At 36.1% G+C, this 17,236-nt stretch overlaps 1 protein-coding gene across 4 annotated transcripts in view; it reads left to right on the plus strand.

The window, feature by feature from the left end:
* The window catches only part of Itpr2 (inositol 1,4,5-trisphosphate receptor type 2), a 462,238-nt gene that overhangs the window by 230,695 nt on the left and 214,307 nt on the right, over positions 1-17,236 (plus strand). For all 4 annotated transcript variants that reach the window (XM_004845734.4, XM_087213440.1, XM_087213441.1 and 1 more), the window contains 2 exons: positions 2,845-2,973; positions 4,959-5,079. In XM_004845734.4, the coding sequence (XP_004845791.1) occupies positions 2,845-2,973; positions 4,959-5,079 (250 nt within the window). The remainder of the gene's footprint in view (positions 1-2,844; positions 2,974-4,958; positions 5,080-17,236) is intronic.

Here is a 17,236-nt window from a genome sequence, read left to right on the forward strand (position 1 = left end):
TAATAGGTGCAAACAGATTGAAACTTTAAAATATATGTTACACATAAAAACATGTAACCGTGTAATGTGATTTAATTTTATTTGAGCCATTTTTAATCTTTGTTTTAAAGAGGCAATAAAAATAAAGGACAGGATAAAGAAATATTATGCTATTTATTATGTTCTGTTTTATTTCCTGAAAAATTTTTAAAGAATTTTAATAAGAAAAGTGGCTTCCTACATTTTCTGGCTATCCATGGCATCACAGTGTAGGATACAAGGTGGAAATGTTATCTTTAATACTTGGCAGAAAAATATCAAGAGGAGAGGAATACATTCTGTACAGTTTGTAAACACAGACTTTTCATTATCCAGGATTTTGTGAAAAGTCTTTATCTAGAAATAGATTACTTTTATTAATCTACTGACTGGAGAGGAAATTTCTGGGTGGAGCTCTGGCTATTGTCCAGTTACATGTAATGCCGTGTGATACTGTAATGACTCCCCAAAGCCCCACACAATTGCAGGAGATATCCCTGGATAAAGGAGATGGTTGTGTGGGCTGGTCGTACCAGAATTGGTCAACTACCTATTTAACTTTAAGACAGTTTCAGCCTTCATATCAGAAAAGTTCAATGTAAAAGCCAGTACTAGAAAGATACTAAAAGCACTAAATCTTAATTCATGTCTATCATGGAAAAATCAATTTTATATTAGCTCTGGGATCACATTAAGTTTTCATCTTAGGTTAGAGTGGTCCATAAATATAACCTAGTCCACAGTTAACCTGAAACAAAAATAACAGTCTTTAGTCTTTCTTTCATTGTCAAAATTAATTGATTCATTCATTTCACGAGCATTTACAGTCATGCCCTCTTACCTACAATTTTACTTTGTGCAGTCTCAGTTATCTGAGGTTGTCAGAAGTTAAAAAACATTCAATGGGAAATTTCAGAAATAAGAAATTTAGTAGGTTTTAAATTGAATGACATTCTGAAAATTGTGATGAAATCTTGAACTATCCTGAGTCATCACAGGGCCCTGGGATGAATCATCTCCCTTTTCAACCTATCTACACTGTATATGCTACCTGCTTATTAGTCACTTGTAAACCCTGTTTGTTATCAGTCTCCTGCTATCACTGTGATCATGTTCCTGTAGCCCTTACTTTACTCAATCACAGTCCAAGCATGCAAGAAGAGTGATGCTGTCAATTGGGATATGCCAAAGAGAAGCTGTAAAATGCTTCCTTTAAGTGAAAAGGTAAAAGTACAGTAAGATCCTCAGAGAGAGTATACATTCACATAATGTTCATTATAGTATATTGTTGTAACCATTCCATCTTATTGTTGGTAATCTCTTCTGGTGCCTAATTGATGGGTTAAAGTTTATCATAGGTATGCATGCATATACTGTATGAGCTTTGGTGCTCTCCATGGTTTCAAGCATTGCTTAGGGGTTTCAGAACATATCTCCTATAAGTAAAGGGGAGAAGCTGTGTGGAAAATCTTGGGTGTGCCAGGCACTGTTATACACTGTGGCAAGAGCTAAGTGACACCATTTAACTTAATTTGTTTCTTTTAATTGTATCATTCCCTACACTAACCCTATGATATTAATTATACTGAAAAGCTTTTGGTTTTAATATGAGCATCAGGTAAGTGTCATATTAGATGAGGAAAGAATAAACTGCCAAATGGAAAGCAGTTTAGACACAAACATGGCTTCTTTCTTCTTCCTCCATTTTACAAACATTGGCTTTCACACATCTAGTTTACAAGCCAGCAACACTGGAACACATGGTTCGAGAAGGAATTTTTCTTTTTTTATGAATTTGTGTGAAAAATTTTTAAAGCAATATCAAATTAAATTACATTTACTTACTCTTTTGATTAAGCATCATATGGGAAAGACAAAAGTTACATAAAAATTTGGATTGCCTGAGAGCATCTGGAACACATGGCCACCATATTTACCCACCATGGTTTGTGAACATTGAAACTTTCTCTGTCTCAGTGTGTCAGCCTCTTTGCACACCCTCTGCTCTCTTGCTCCCCCTTCTTTCAGTCCTGTCTCCATGTTTCCTGTGTGGTTTTCATTTGCTTTCAATCACGTATCAGCTTTTCCAACTTGTCTACACTGACACACTTTGAAATGTATAGTTTGGTAAACTGGCCAATCTGTGTCTCATTTATTCAGATGTAAAGATCAGAGCAGAAAGCAGAGCTGTCCTTTTCTGGCCCATCCCCAGCTCCTCTATTGTGCTATCGCACTTCACCTACACTGCAAAAAATGTGTGCAAATGTCCACTTTCATGTTCCCCAGTTAATCTTTGTAGAGGAAAACAGAGTTGTAGGAAAAGGGTTTGAATTTATCTTCTCTCACTTTTCTGTTTTCCTTTCCAGATAGTTCCTGTCTTTTCCCTGTCCCATTTGGGCCAGTTCTTTTAAGGGCAAGTGCCTGAATACGTAATCCACCCTTAATTACATTCACCACATCCTTTTGCTTGTAATGACTATTTCCTCTTTGACTTCCTCATATCAAGCGGGGAAAGTGTTTTTCAGAAAAGCCATGCTTAGTGACTAAGGGGGAGGTTGGTGAGAGAGAGAGAAAGAACAGGGACACGAGGATGACAGTCTGGGAAGGAATTCTGGGCCCTGGCCGAAATGACAGTCAAGCCTGAAGGAGAAGCTATTGTGCAATGACACAGTTCAGTGGATTTGGGGAAGAAGCATTTCTAATCAAAGCAACTTTGAAAAGCATAAAAATTGTCATGGAGAACTACTGCAGGGTGATTTTTAGAAGGTTCTGGAACTGAATTATATGCAAAGATGTGGAGAAATATATTGAATTGTTTCTCTCCAGGTTTGCAACACAACCACTGACAGGAAACATGCAGACATCTTCTTGGAGAAATGTGTCACTGAGTCCATCATGAACATCGTGAGCGGCTTCTTCAATTCTCCCTTTTCAGACAACAGTACCAGCCTCCAGGTAACTTGACCACATACCATAGAGAAGCATTTTCTCACAAATTACCCTCTTTGAGTCAGTAATAATCCTATGACATTAGCTAAGCTGAATCTTCAGTCTGGCCAGGAGGTCATTTCTGACATTTCTAATGATCATTGTTCTCTCATATTTTTTATTCTTATGCCCCTTTCTGAGTTTACCAAAGTTTATTTTAAATAAATCTTGCTCTTCCAGTTGAATTCTTTTTCCTCTCTTAAGCAGAATAAGACCTTTCATATCTGTTTGTTGACCATTTGCCAGTTGTTGAAATAATGGTATAATTCTTTAAATGGGTAGGCATTGTGGATCAATAGTTCCACTTTAGTAATTCATTCTGGAACAATTAGCAGAAGTTTATGTATTAATATTTTCATCTAGTTATTTATAATACTTAAAAATTGATGTCAACTTTAAGTGCCTACAATGGAGGAACAACTAAATTAATTATGGTATATCTATAGGGTGGCTTATTATATAGCAATTAAAAATCATGTTTTCGGGCTGGGGATTTAGCTCAGTGGTGATGCCACCTGCCTTGCAAGTGCAAGGTCCTGAGTTCAATCCTTGTACCAAAAAAAATCATATTTTAAAAGAAAAATTATTATGAAGTAATATTCGGCCACAGAATTACATTATTGTATCATCCAAATTTGTTTGTGTAAAGAATACATATGCATATATACACAGAGAAACTAAGGAAGTACATACAACCAGCTTACTGCATCCACTAGTTTTTTTAATCTGTGGATTCAACCAAGCTCAGATCAGAAATACTGGAAAAAAATATTGAAAAAGAGTTGTATCTGTGCTGAACATGTGTATAGATATTTTTTGTTGTTAAATTCTTTTATTGGTACATTGTAGGTATACAACACAATTACATTTCTCATTGGGAACTTGTACCTTTACATGATACATCTTGGTTCTTATTTTTTCCCCATTCCTAACCCTCCCTTCACCTCCTCCACCCTTCCCTATTTACAAAGACTTTATTTCCATTTTTTCCATTTCTCATCATTTTTCCTTTCCCTTCTTTCCTTTCCCCTGCCCCTCCCACTACCCCTACCCCTTTAGACCTTCTCTTCCTATTTTGCATTATCGATTATTCATTCTAATCATTGGTACATTTTAGGTATACAATATAATGACATTCTAGATTTTATTTTCTTGTCCCTATTCCATAAACAATACAATATAAGAATGATTTACATAGCATTTACAATCCATGAGGTATTATAAGTAATGTTAAAGTATAAAAGTACATTACAGGGAAACCTGTCCACAGGTTATTTGTAAATGTTACACAATTTTATATGAGGAATTTGAGCATCTGTGGGTTTTGCCATCTTGGGGGTGGGGGGATGGACCAAGTACCACACAAATATGAGGGATGATAATATCTTTTATTGTTGATACTGATCAACTCCACCTTGAATGATGATTGATTATTTTTATTTCTGTGGTTCCCAGATTATCTTTCTCTAGAAAAACATTTTAAACCAATAGGTAGGCAAGTAGGAAATTGTTCTTTTAGTTCAAATGTCCACTGTACTTACCCATCATGCAAAATCAAACCAAGCAAACCAGTCTAGAAACACATACTATGTTTTACTTGGGAATAAACAAGAGTTTATAAAAAGTGTTTAAATTCCCGGCTAGGGATTTAGGTCAGTGGTTTTGCTGCCTGTCTTGCAAGCTCAAGGTCCCCAGTACCCAAAAAAAAGGATTTAAATTCATGTCACTTGCTTTAAGAAATGACATATTTTCTGATTAAGAATATAGTTAAAATACAAGTGATCGATTTTCTATGGTGCAGATCATGAAGTGGGTACATATAAAGATTGTTGAGTGACATATTTATTATGTAGCCCTGACACTTGGAAGACTGCCTTATATGTTATTTTGATGAACCTTTCTGATAATTGATCCCACTTTAGCGGCACTATTTGCCTACTTTATGTTTTCAGACACATCAGCCAGTTTTTATTCAGCTGCTACAATCTGCCTTCAGAATTTACAACTGCACCTGGCCAAATCCAGCACAGAAAGCCTCGGTGGAATCCTGCATCAGAACACTGGCTGAAGTGGGTAAGTTCATGATGTCCAGTTTGACCTAGTAATGCATCTCTTGAAGAAATTGGGCTTTTGGTTAATAGCAGTACAAACAGCTTTCCATTCTATGAATTAGAGCATTGTAGACTATTTGGGAAGGGGATATATTCTTATTTCGAAACTGAAATGTATATTGCATATGGCACTTTTAAATATACTTGCAGTTCAATAAGATTTTATAGGAATCATTTTAATTTATTATCATCTCACATTTCATTGTGGAATTGTGTGGTTTATTAACAGCCTGACTTACCAATCCATTTTTAGTGTTTCAGTTTTGTTTGAAGTCCATCAGTATTTAATAAGGGCCTATACATTGAAGGCTTCACAAATTGTAAGTGAAGGAGAAGCAAGGGGATTACAAGGTCTCCTAGATTCCTCTGTGTGTGTGTGTGTGTGTGTGTGTGTGTGTGTGTGTGTATGTGCGTGTTTAGGTTAATAGTAGAGGGGAGGGAAAAAAAAGACATACATACTTGGCTCCACTGAAAAAAGAAAAAAAGAAAACCTGATTATTCTCTGATGGTTCTTTAGGAATCGGGAAGTTTTTATCATGTTTCAGTATCTCATTTAACCCTAGACAGGTTCTTTGATTATTTACATTTTACAGTTGAGAAAACAGAATTATCTGGGTTGTGTAACTTGACCAGGGTAATAGTATGTGCTCAGTAAATATGTGATAAATGAATAAAGATTTAACTAATTAATGACCGTTTAAAATTTTTAATCTTTCCCTCTCCCTGTCTGCAGTCTGACCTATGTGATTTTATATTAACAAAATTTAATGATGGCACCATTTTTGATTTGAATAAAATTTGAAAGCAGTTATAACTCAGGAAATTCAAATGAAAATTACTAAAACTCACATAGTAATTTGTTTACCAGTGTAATTAATTATAAATATTATACTTAATGGATTTCTGTATACTATTAAAAATGTGAACAAGTTATTCACACTAACAGTAAGTACATTAAATACTTAAGAAGAAATTTGAAATAGAAGAGAATGAAATTAAAATGCCTTATTGAGGAATATAAAAGATTTTTATAAATGGAGAGATATACAATATCTGGGTTGGAAAACTCGGTTGAGGGAGATGCCAGTTGTCTTCGAATAAACTAATCACTGTAATGCTTCCCCAGATGGAGCCCTTCTTCCCATGCACAGCCCACGTGGGCCTGGACACGCAGCAACGATTCTGCCCTCTTGCATTGGCCTCTGACCTCTCCCATGGAAGCAGACTCCTCCCCTGCCTTTGGCTCCAACAATCGGGTCAGGCTGCTGCTCTTGGCTGATGTGTTCTTGACCCTGCTTAGTCCTCACTCATCCACAGGAAGACCTTCTTCATCCATCACAGCCTGTGCCCGGCTGTCCCCTGTCCTCCTCCCCAATCCAGTTCTGCTCCTCCTCTCCATGCAGCCCTGCTACACAGACCTTCCCTTCTTAATGGATCCAATGCTCTGGACCATACAGCTCCTTTTCACCCCCTTCCCAGCACTGATGCTTACTTCTCTATGCTCCTCCTAAACGGTTTAATTAAAACTGGATGGTTTAGGAAGAGAAGTGAGAGATATAGGCAGAGGAAGAGGCCAAAATGTGTATTATATGAAGATGAAGGAGGACAAGAGAACCTAATTTTAATTTTTTTAATTAATTTTTTTTTTTTTTTTTAGTACCAGGGATTGAACTCAGGACCTTGTGCCTGCGAGGCAGGCGACGGCACCACTGAGCCAAATCCCTGGCCCTCTTTTATTTTAAAAACATGCACATTGCAAAATGAGTGAAGATGTAGAAATAAAATATTAACATTGGTTATCTCCAAATAGTAGAATGATAGGTGAGCCTGGTTTTCTTGTTCACACTTTCACATAATTTTTGAGTTTTTAATAATAATGTTACTTTTCAAGTTATAATAAAATAGCAATAAAAGTATAGCAATAAAAGTGTAATCTGTTTACTCAGTTGCTAAGCTCTGGAGATTCTGTCCCCTCCTCCCTAAATTTCTCCATCCTCTTCTATTCCCTCCATGGGGCTCTATTGGAGCCCTCCTTAGTTTCTTCTTACATCACTGCAGAAAATGAATGTTTTTCTTCTTAACTTCCTTAGATAAATCTGCTGAAAGAATCGTCTTCCTCAAGGGAAATTCTGTTGGTTTTAAAACAGTCATACAAAATCCCCAACTGTCAGTGGGATCTTTTGTCTAACACACTCAGGATAGATTCCTCATTGTGACATTCATGGCCTCCACAGAACAGCCCTGCCTGCCCTTTGTGTTCTTTTTCCTCACCATTCTGCAGGCATCTCATTTGACAGCAAAGTGAGCTGCTATGCCCCGTGCATTATATGCACTGTAACTTCCCTTCTCTAGTTTCCTTCATTGCCATGACCTCCAGGACTCAAAATTCTTTGTTAAAATTCCTTCATAACAGCCATTCTTGTGTGGCATGATGGCATATGCCTGTAATACTAGCACTCAGGAGGCTGATACAGGAAGATTATGAGTTTGAGGCCAGCCTGGGCTACATAGTCAAACACTGTCTCAGAAAATGAAGGGGAAAAAACATTCTCGATCCCCCTATCCATAAATTAACTCTCCCCAATTTGGCCACTTACACTTTTTATATGGTTTTCATTTTATCTGAGCTTATGTCATAAGTGCAAATCTTTTCTCCCTTAGTAGATTTCAAAGGACACTAACTACAAAGTAAGTATCAAGAAGACATTCATTGAAAGTTATTATCTAAGATGAAGGTGAAGAGTAAAGTCTGTGATGATTGGATTCTATGTTTTTGGTTGTTGGTAGATCCTGTTCATAGGAAAGTATAGGGCTGAAATGAAATGCATTCAGAAGTCATGATTGGAAACATTTGAGATATTTGGACAAAGAAGAAAACTCTGAGTAGGAACTTTCTAATTTTCCACAAAAACATTTGAAGTTGACAGTGGGCTTCTTTGGTAGGGTGCAATGGATAGAGCCATAACCAGGATATGGCTGCTGCAAGAGGTCCTAGTTTACTTTAAAAACTGACTATTTTACAGTCACTATCCCTATTATTCTCCTGAGAGCAGCAATAGATTCTATTGGTACCACTTCCAAAATATGTTTTATTTTTCCTGTGAGTCACCCTTATTCAGATCTTTCATTATTAGATGTGCATTACAGAGGAATCTCCTTATTGAATTCCCACCTGTCCTGCTGCAATCCATTCCTTGGGCAGCAGTTAGAAAGGTCTTAACAGTACATCAGATTAAATTGCTTGCCTACTTCAAATTCACCACTGCACTTGAAATTTGTAATCCTGCCATGGTTTACAAAGACCCTCATCTGTCTTTCATCCAGTCCTTCCTTTCCCCCCTCCCTACCTTTCCCCCATCTCCATCTTCTACTTCTCCTCTTCCTACACTGTCCTTCCTTCATGTCCTTAGAACCGGGACACGTTGGGTTGCTAGCATCAAAAGGCAAAGTTACAAGAAATTTAGCTTAAATATCTAATTGGCTTTTTGTGTGCAATTCTAGAAGCAGGTAGCACATCATTTTATAACATTCTGCAACAGAGGATGAGTGTTCTGTTGAGCTGAGAAAAAGGTGGGCTTATTTGTAGAAAGAAAAGGTCTGAAGAAATCAGACACAGGGAATCAAAAGCAGATTGGCCCTTTCAAAGTTACTTTCCTTACAGAAGTAAGACAGAGGGGCCTCCTTATCATGCAGAACTGGGCCCCTTTTGATTGATTGCTGTGAATCTCCTGTTCTCTTGGGAACCTGGCCCGTTTCAGAGTTGAGTTTGATTTTGTGGCACTAGCGTTAATGAATGACTCCTTTCTGGTTCGATCTAGCCTGCTGAGGCCTAGGGCAGGAGTTCAGTCTAAAATAGTGGCTTCCCATAAACTTAGCCTGACACTGACTGGCAGGGATCTGTCTGGAGTTTTACAGCTCAAATACAGACATTTTTGTGTTTCAGCAACTCTTTAAAAATGCGTAGAGGCTCTAAAATTTAACACAGTCCAGATATATAAGAATCTATAATATTAAGAAAACAAAGAGTATAGATATTTAAAACAAAGTCAAGAGAGTACTTTGTATTTTTAAAGCAAATTTTCAGTGCATTTATGAATTGGTAAACACATTCCTCTAAATGCACATAACACTTATGATTGCATTTACACAGCACATTGAGATCTGTAAAGTGCTCTCAACATTAGCTCAACTCATATATCATTATAAAAAATACTTCATTCTCTTCCATATTTGTACAAAATACCAAAGGTAGTGAAAAATCAGCACTGAATCAGCACTTACCTGCTGAGAGCAGCAAACATGGCTTGAGTGTTAGCCTGGTGAACTGTATGATGTGGACATAATTCTTAGTCCCATTTACAGATGGAGAAATGAGTTAAAGCAAGGCCAGGCAGATTGGCTACAGGTTGCGCAGTTAGCCAGGGGTAGAACTAAGATGGAAGCCTCTTTGAACTGATGTGATAGCAGGCATTTGTGATGTTGTGCTATCACATGTCTCTTTAAACAAATGTATTCTCTGTTTTATACTTGGCTGACACACAAAAAATGGTAATTTTAAACTGTACATGACACAAATGCAAAGTTTTTCAGAATTTTGTTTGATAAAACATCATAACCTTTTAAAATTGAAGCCAGAATTGATTGTGAACTCACCATGTATATTGTTAGATATTTCTGATGAAACTTCCCAAGCTTTAAAAAATACCTCCATTGTTACACCTTCTTCTGAGGTGTATAGAATTTAAAATTGGTAAAAAGAAACAAGTTCTTAGGTCTAATCCATGAAAATTTCCAGGGAAAGGCATTATTACCTGCAGGGGCCCTAACTGGAATGTAAGATACAAATATATCTATCATTTTCTACCCTCAATGAGATAAATTAAGACTGGTGGTGGAGCAAGCAAGGACAGAGACTTTTGCAATAAATGTACAACATAGTGTTCACTGAGATTTGGGAAATACAGAGGTCATGTGAATATTTAAATATGCTTGGTCAGTTACTATTCCTCAGTTTACTTGTTCATATAAAATACGATAGCACATGGTAGAAGTGCTTTGAGAAAACACATCCAAGAATTACTTCCCTATTATTTTATTTACAAAAGAATTTTGTTCCGTGTGTCTCATAATCCTAAAATGATTTGGGGGATTAATGTTGGGTACTTTGTTGGCAATACAATCTATTTTCCGAATGGAAATTCTATTAAATATCTTTTATAAATGGTTTGAAGAATGAACATCAATTTTCAAGTTGGTCTTTCCCCCCAAGTTAGAGTATGTACAAAAATTAACCATTTGAGAAAGCCTTTATTAAAAAAAAAAACTACTTTAATAGAGAGTGCTATAGTTGATTGTAAAATGAGTTTGATATGATACACTTCTATGATTATGGTTTTTAAAAACTCCCCTAGTATTATTATTATTATTTTTTTGGTATAGGGGATCGAACTCAGGACCTTGCGCTTTCAAGGCAGGCGACGGCACCACTGAGCTAACTCCTCGGCCCGCCATTATTTTCTTTTACATTAAATCTCAATAAATCATATGATAATATAAAATTTTTCACTTACTAATTTAATTTATTTGAATGATTTCTCATTATCTGAAAGGCTTTAGTTGAGGGAAATGAGCTTTCAACCTGAATTTCCCGTCTTCAGTGAACGCCCATAGGATTGAACTATTGGTATTTTCTTAACTGCAGTTGTCATTTTTTGTGTTTTTATTATTTTTTTCTCTGTTGGGATTTTTCTTAATTATTTGTGTAACTATTTATGTATTAAGGACATGAGCTTTTTGCCTATAAGTAACAATTTTTTCTTAATTTATCATTTGAATTTTTATTTTCTTTCTGGCATGCTAAATTTAAAAATTTTTCTTTTAGGTTGTTGGTTTAAGTTTTCTCTCATCTTCTGTCTAGCTTTGATCAGTTTGAGTTTTTTTTTAATCCTCATAGAGAATTTTCATGGTTTTGTTTTTTCTGCATTGTGTTGAAAACTTTGAGCTATCTGGAATATATTTTTCTTACAGGGTATAAGGTATGGAATCAATTTTATTTTTTCCAGATGACTAGTTAGGCGTTCTGAGACTAGTTCTTGAATAATTCAAAAAATATGTATGTATCTTTAAATTTGAGGATTAATTAATCCAGTATAGTTTGAGTGCCAACAGGAAATTTGCATTTAATATCTTTAGCGTTCTTCCTGTTTAGAAACAGTGCTTCTGTACAGATTTATCCTGGGCACTTGATACAGAAAAGATACCACTCTCAGCCCACGCTTTTGCACCTTCCTCCCCTCCCACTGTTCTCATTCTGATGAAGCTGTGCAGAAGTGCCTGACAACCAACCAAGTTTTCTAATTAGTGCATACATTTTCTGTTGCCTTTCTCCCCTGCCTGTCAGTTTATCTATCTTAGCATTTTTTTCTTATGGCACCTATCACTGCATTATGTGTGTTCTCAGAGATTTCACTCTGGCAGATAACATCAGTAATTCCATCTAATTAAAACATTTCACATGATGTATAATATTTAATGCATAATAATTAGAAATAGATTTTGATTATATCTGAAAATCACTATGAAGTCTGGTCATATCCAGAGAATTTTCAGGATTTATAAGCCTAATTAGAAGGTTAGCCTAATAATAACAATTCTTATGAATAAAGATAGCTCATTTTAGAGAACTAGTTATCTCTAGGTAGAGCTTTATCAAAGATAAGTGGATTAATAACAGCCATCCTCTCTCACATTAGTTTTTAAGGACTTTTTGTGCTTGGTCTCTGACAGTGTGTCTTTAACAAGGCAGTATAGCAGGTGTACTCTAACTCAGCGCTGAAATAAGAATAATTTTTAAAAAACATTTTAAACTTTCACGTGACCCCTTTTATTAAAGCACACATTTGGAGTTAATGCTACTGACATGAAGAATAGCAGGCTGTAGTAAAGTCATTAGCTCTTTCTTACTATGAATCCCAAGAATATGTCCCAGTTCACATTTCTCCATAGTATATATCCTAGAATTGTTCTAGTTTAATGAAAGTCATCTCAATTTGGATAATGTTTTTTGGTTGTGTTTGAAAAATACTGGTTTAGTTATTAATGTTCTTGTGAGATAATAATTTTTCTTTTCATAATTACAATTTTCTTCTGTGCTTAATTTATTGTTTTGAAGTTTTAAACAATATAGAGAAAGTTAAATTGGCCTTGTGCATTTTGATTTCAGGTTAATATTTACACTATTTTGGAAGTGCAGAGAATCAATTTCAGACCATCTTTAGAGGTTCATATTTTTACAGTTTTTTGAAAAAACCTAATTATTACCTACACAGCTGACTCGTTTAAGTCAAATACTCTTTTTCTCAATTGCATAGTAAATTTTCTTTTATTGCCTAGAAATTTTGATTGGCTATTGGCCTGAGTTTACCTTTAGGCATGAGAGAGTACTATATTTTATCTGGCTAATTTATGTTGTATAATTTTTGCTAATTAAGGAAACTAGATACTGCCAATTAAAGTTGTTCATTTTGGGGAAACCAAAAATCTTTCAGCAAAGCTTGGGATGAGTCTTCTCAGCCTGCCTTGTCCATGGTGTTGTCCATAGAGAAATATGTAGTGGCTGCGATTTATAGGAGAATTTTGAGGTAGGTGAGATTTTCTTGAATTTATTAATAAAAGAACCACATCATTAATAACAGAAGTATGGCCATTGAACTAAATTTCCACTGGGATAATTATAAAAACTATCGTTGAGCATTTATTTGTATCATATTCATAGCAACCATACTTATTTAACTGTCAGTTCCACCTAATGTATCTGATTCCTTTATAAAGGGGAGATATATTCTAATACCATTCTTCCTGTTTGGAAACAGTGCTTCTGTATAGATTTGTTCTCTATTGGCTTAAATTTTAGTAAAATATGATTGTAATAGGTTCTGAACAGCATTAAAGTTTTTAATTTTTGTTGCTTAGAAAGTAACAGAGGCAGTATTGGCTGCAGTTTGAGTGGTTTTTGTTTTTTTTTCTTTTTTTCTGTTGCTGGGGATGGACCCAAGCTCCTTGAGGATGGTAGGCAAGTGCTGTACCAGCTGGCTCTTCTGTTTGATTCTTACAGATGTTCAGAGCAAGCACAGATTATGGATGAATCAGCCAGAAAAGGAAGAAAATCTCGCCAGGGTTTAATCATGGTGCAGGATTAAGTACTTACAAAACTGTCCGCCACTCGGGAATGTGGTGCCTATCTGTTCTTCAGATGGAACGGAAGTGGAGATGGGTGACTATGTGTGAAGGGTATGAGTAGAGAAACTGCTTTGGAAAAACAGTATCAGGAACATTAGGAAACCATTCAGTCGGGAAATCCAGGCAGTGGTGCAATTGATTGTTTAAGGTTGTCTTAGAACTGTTAGTACTCTTAAAACTTCAGTTTTTGTTCTTACGTTATTTGTATTTGTTTTTGTGTTGTTAGTGAAAATAGTACATTTATGGAAGGGATTTTAAGTATCTTTCAGCTTTGGAGAATTTTCACTAGTGTTGTCTTTCATTTTGAGAGCAAGCCAGACAGTTTGTCTATCCCTACCCAGTTTTGTTATATTCTTTACTTTCTTGTCTTCATTCACTTAAAATGTGTTTTCTGGTGACTATCATTATGGCTTTAAATTTGATCTTTATATTGATTTTCTTGGTTGAACAGCTCTAAATAGTGTCATATTCTTCACACTGTGAAAAATAAGCAAATTAGCATACTCCCTTCGTTTTTACCAAATTAATGGCTTTACATTGTTATTATTTGTGATATCTACATTCTATTTATGAAATATAATCAAATCTTCCCTTACAGACTGATAAACATTACAAATCAATTATTGCAACATACAAATTATGTTGCATAATCATTTTTCACTGTATAGCCATTTGAGATAAATAATTTAGTGCTATGAAATTTAAACTTTTTCATTTGGAAGAGAATTTCCCATTATTATCAAATGAATCTTCTTTCATTTGTTCACAAACTTGTTTTCTTCCTCAAGTTCATACCCAGTTGACGTACAGTTTCTTATACTCAAGTTGGCATTTTCTTGCATTCCTTTCTCATTTTTTGAGTAATATTTTAAAGGCATTCAGAGAAAAATTTCTGAGTCTTTACATGTTCTGGAATGTTTTTATTGGGGAATCACATTTGATGTTTGTCAGGTAAAAGGGCCGAAAACCAAGACCAGATGGGAGACCTATCAATGTTTAGTTTAGATGGATATATAGTCACTTTTTTTTTTTTTTTTGGTACTGGGGATCAAACTCGGGTCCTTACACTTATGAGACAGGCACAGTGCCACTGAGCTAAATCCCTGGCCCTACAGTCACATTTTTGAGACATTTTGTGCACTCATCTTTTTTTTTTTTTTTATTCTTTTATTGGTACATTTTAGGTATACAATTCGTTTACATTCATCATTGGGTGTTTGTACCTGTACATGATGTATCTTGGTTCTTTTTTTTTTCCCCATTACCTATGCACCCTTCACCCCCTCTGCCCTTCCCTGTTTACATAGATTTCATTTCCATTTTTTTTTCTTTTCTCATAGTTTTTCCTTTCCCTCTTTTCCTTTCCCCTTCCCCGCCCTTCACGCCTTCGTCTTTGGACCTTTTTTCCTATTTCAAATTATCTCTCTCATCTTTAAAGACATTCCACTGTGTTCTAGTATTCAGCAGTGATGATAAGAAGTCTGATTATTTCTGGGAACCCTCTCTGCTCTCTGGAAGTTCTTGAGATTTTCTCTTTACTCTTGACATTTTTTGTTACTTTCCATGGCTGCCCACACAAATTACCATAGGTAGTGGCTTATAGCTGAAATGTAGTCCTGGGAGTTCTGGAGCTTAGAATTCTGAAATCAGGGTGATGGCAGCACCGTGTTCTCTGAAGGGCTCAAGGAAGAACCTGCTCTGTGCTTTTCACTTAGCCTCTGTGGGTGCTGGCAGTGGTTGGTATTTCATGGCTTGCAGCTGCATAAACCCATTTCTTGCCTCCATCTTTACGTGATAGTTTTCCTTCTGTGTGCATCTCTGTGCTTCTTCTCCTCTTCTTACAATGACACCAGTCAAATTGGATGAGGGTCCAGCCGAATTCAGTATGACTTTAATTCAACTTGCTTACATCTGCAAAGAAATGATTCGCAAATACAGTCATATTCATGGGTATTGATGATTAAGACTTCAAGCTACTTTGGGAGGGTACAATAATTCAACCCATAATAGCATTTTACAGTTCTATTCTAAATATGCATGCAATATGCTTATTTAATCCTACTTAAAACACAGTAAGCCCTTTCAATTTGGAAACTTACACCTGTCTTCAGCTCAAAGAAATTTCCCAATATTTTTTTCCCATCCATTAGGTCTGTTATTTCTTCCTGCAACTAGTTTTTGTTAGTATATGACTTCCTGGGTCGACCCTCCCTACTACATAATCTTTAGTTTATTTTCCCTTTTGATTTTTTTCATGCTTCATATTTTAGTAGTTTCATTGATTTCCTTTTCTAGATTACCAACTTTATTCCTATCCTTTTCTTTTCACCTACCTTTTGAAGTGTTTACTTGTGCGTAAACGTGTGTGGTTACATTTTAATTTCTATGATGTCTTTTTTTCTGGTTTTCTACTCTTTTGGATGCAGTATATACTCAAATTCTCTGAGGACAATAATTAGAATTACTTTTTGCTCTTCCTTGAATCACTTGTTTTCATTGGGGTCCACTGGGGTTGGTTTTGTTTGTGATCCGTCGCGTGTTCTTAAGGATGGAGCCCGATAATGACTGACATGGGGGCAGGCCGGGGTCTCCACTGCAGTTTGGGGGTCTGTTTTTCTACTAGAATCCTCACATATATGACAGTGCTGAACTGGAGTTCTGTGAGAGGGACTGAACAAATGACATGTAGACTTTCCCTTGTGTGCGTGCGTGTGTGTGCGTGTGTGTGTGTGTGTGTGTGTAGCAGAAGACAGGTTGAGAATACCAGCAAATGTTAAAATAATGGAGGCTTTGCTCAGGAGTTAGTCTTCAATATATTTTCTTTCTCTGTTGGAACTTCTTTTTCTGACTTCCCTCTTTTTACATAACCCTTACCTGATGTTTTTTTGGAGTTACATCAAGCTATCTTCAAGTCCTAACCCTTTCCTTTGGCATTCTTTCCAGACAGGTATTCTCATTTCTTGAGAGAACATACCTATATTTCTGTATTTATCCTCTAGGTAAAATTGCTGCTGCCAACTGCTCTGTTTATGTTAGTGTGAGGGAGGAGGGTTTTACCTTCCCTGCTCTTCAGGTGTGATGCTTTAATGAGTGGCTCGCCCCAGGTGACTTCTCCGTGCCCCATGACACACCTTGTATTGGCTGAGTGTGCCTTAGAAGAACTGCTGTAACCTGAATCCCTTGTGGGGCAGTTTCTTCTCTTCGTTCTGTAATGGACTGGTCCCATCCTCATCCTGTCTCGCAGAGATGCCTAAGCATTCCTGCCTTTCTTGTGGCAAGCATTCTCAGTTTTCACTGTTGCTGTGATATAAGTCTGTTAAAATACAGATTTCAGTGAATCTTGGGGAAAAAAAAGACATGAACTATGTGTTGTCCTCCAATGCAGATTGTTTTACACTCTACATCTTTTAATTTCTACTCTCAGATTCTATATCACATGCAATTTTGTGCATACACACACACTGATTAAATCAGTGAATAAATTGACAGGATTTCACTGTGTGTTGTTTGTCTGGTTTCTTATTTTCTTTGGAATCTGGGAAAGTAAAAATTTGCATGGTTGTTTTACAGTGTTTTTCCACATTGATGCTGTATGAAGTACATTTCCACATTAGTCACTGAGAAATCAAATAACTTCTTGAATGTTTAATGAACCCAATTCAGTAATTGGTCTGAAAAGTTGAAATACTTTCAGTTTAAAAGCTGTTGCAGTTATATAAAACAATTTAATGGCAGAGTTTAAAGATTTAATTTTTTTTTTTTTTGGTACCAGGGATCGAACTTGGGTCCTTGTGCTTGTGAGGCAGGCGACGGAACCACTGAGCTAAATCCCTGGCCCAATATTTTTTCTTTTTGTTCTATGTTCCTAAGAGTGTTTGGAT

This window comes from Heterocephalus glaber, unplaced genomic scaffold, assembly GCF_053883595.1.
Source record: "Heterocephalus glaber isolate CG9 unplaced genomic scaffold, H.glaber_assembly_v1.0 deba00001444, whole genome shotgun sequence".
Lineage (NCBI taxonomy): Eukaryota > Metazoa > Chordata > Mammalia > Rodentia > Bathyergidae > Heterocephalus > Heterocephalus glaber.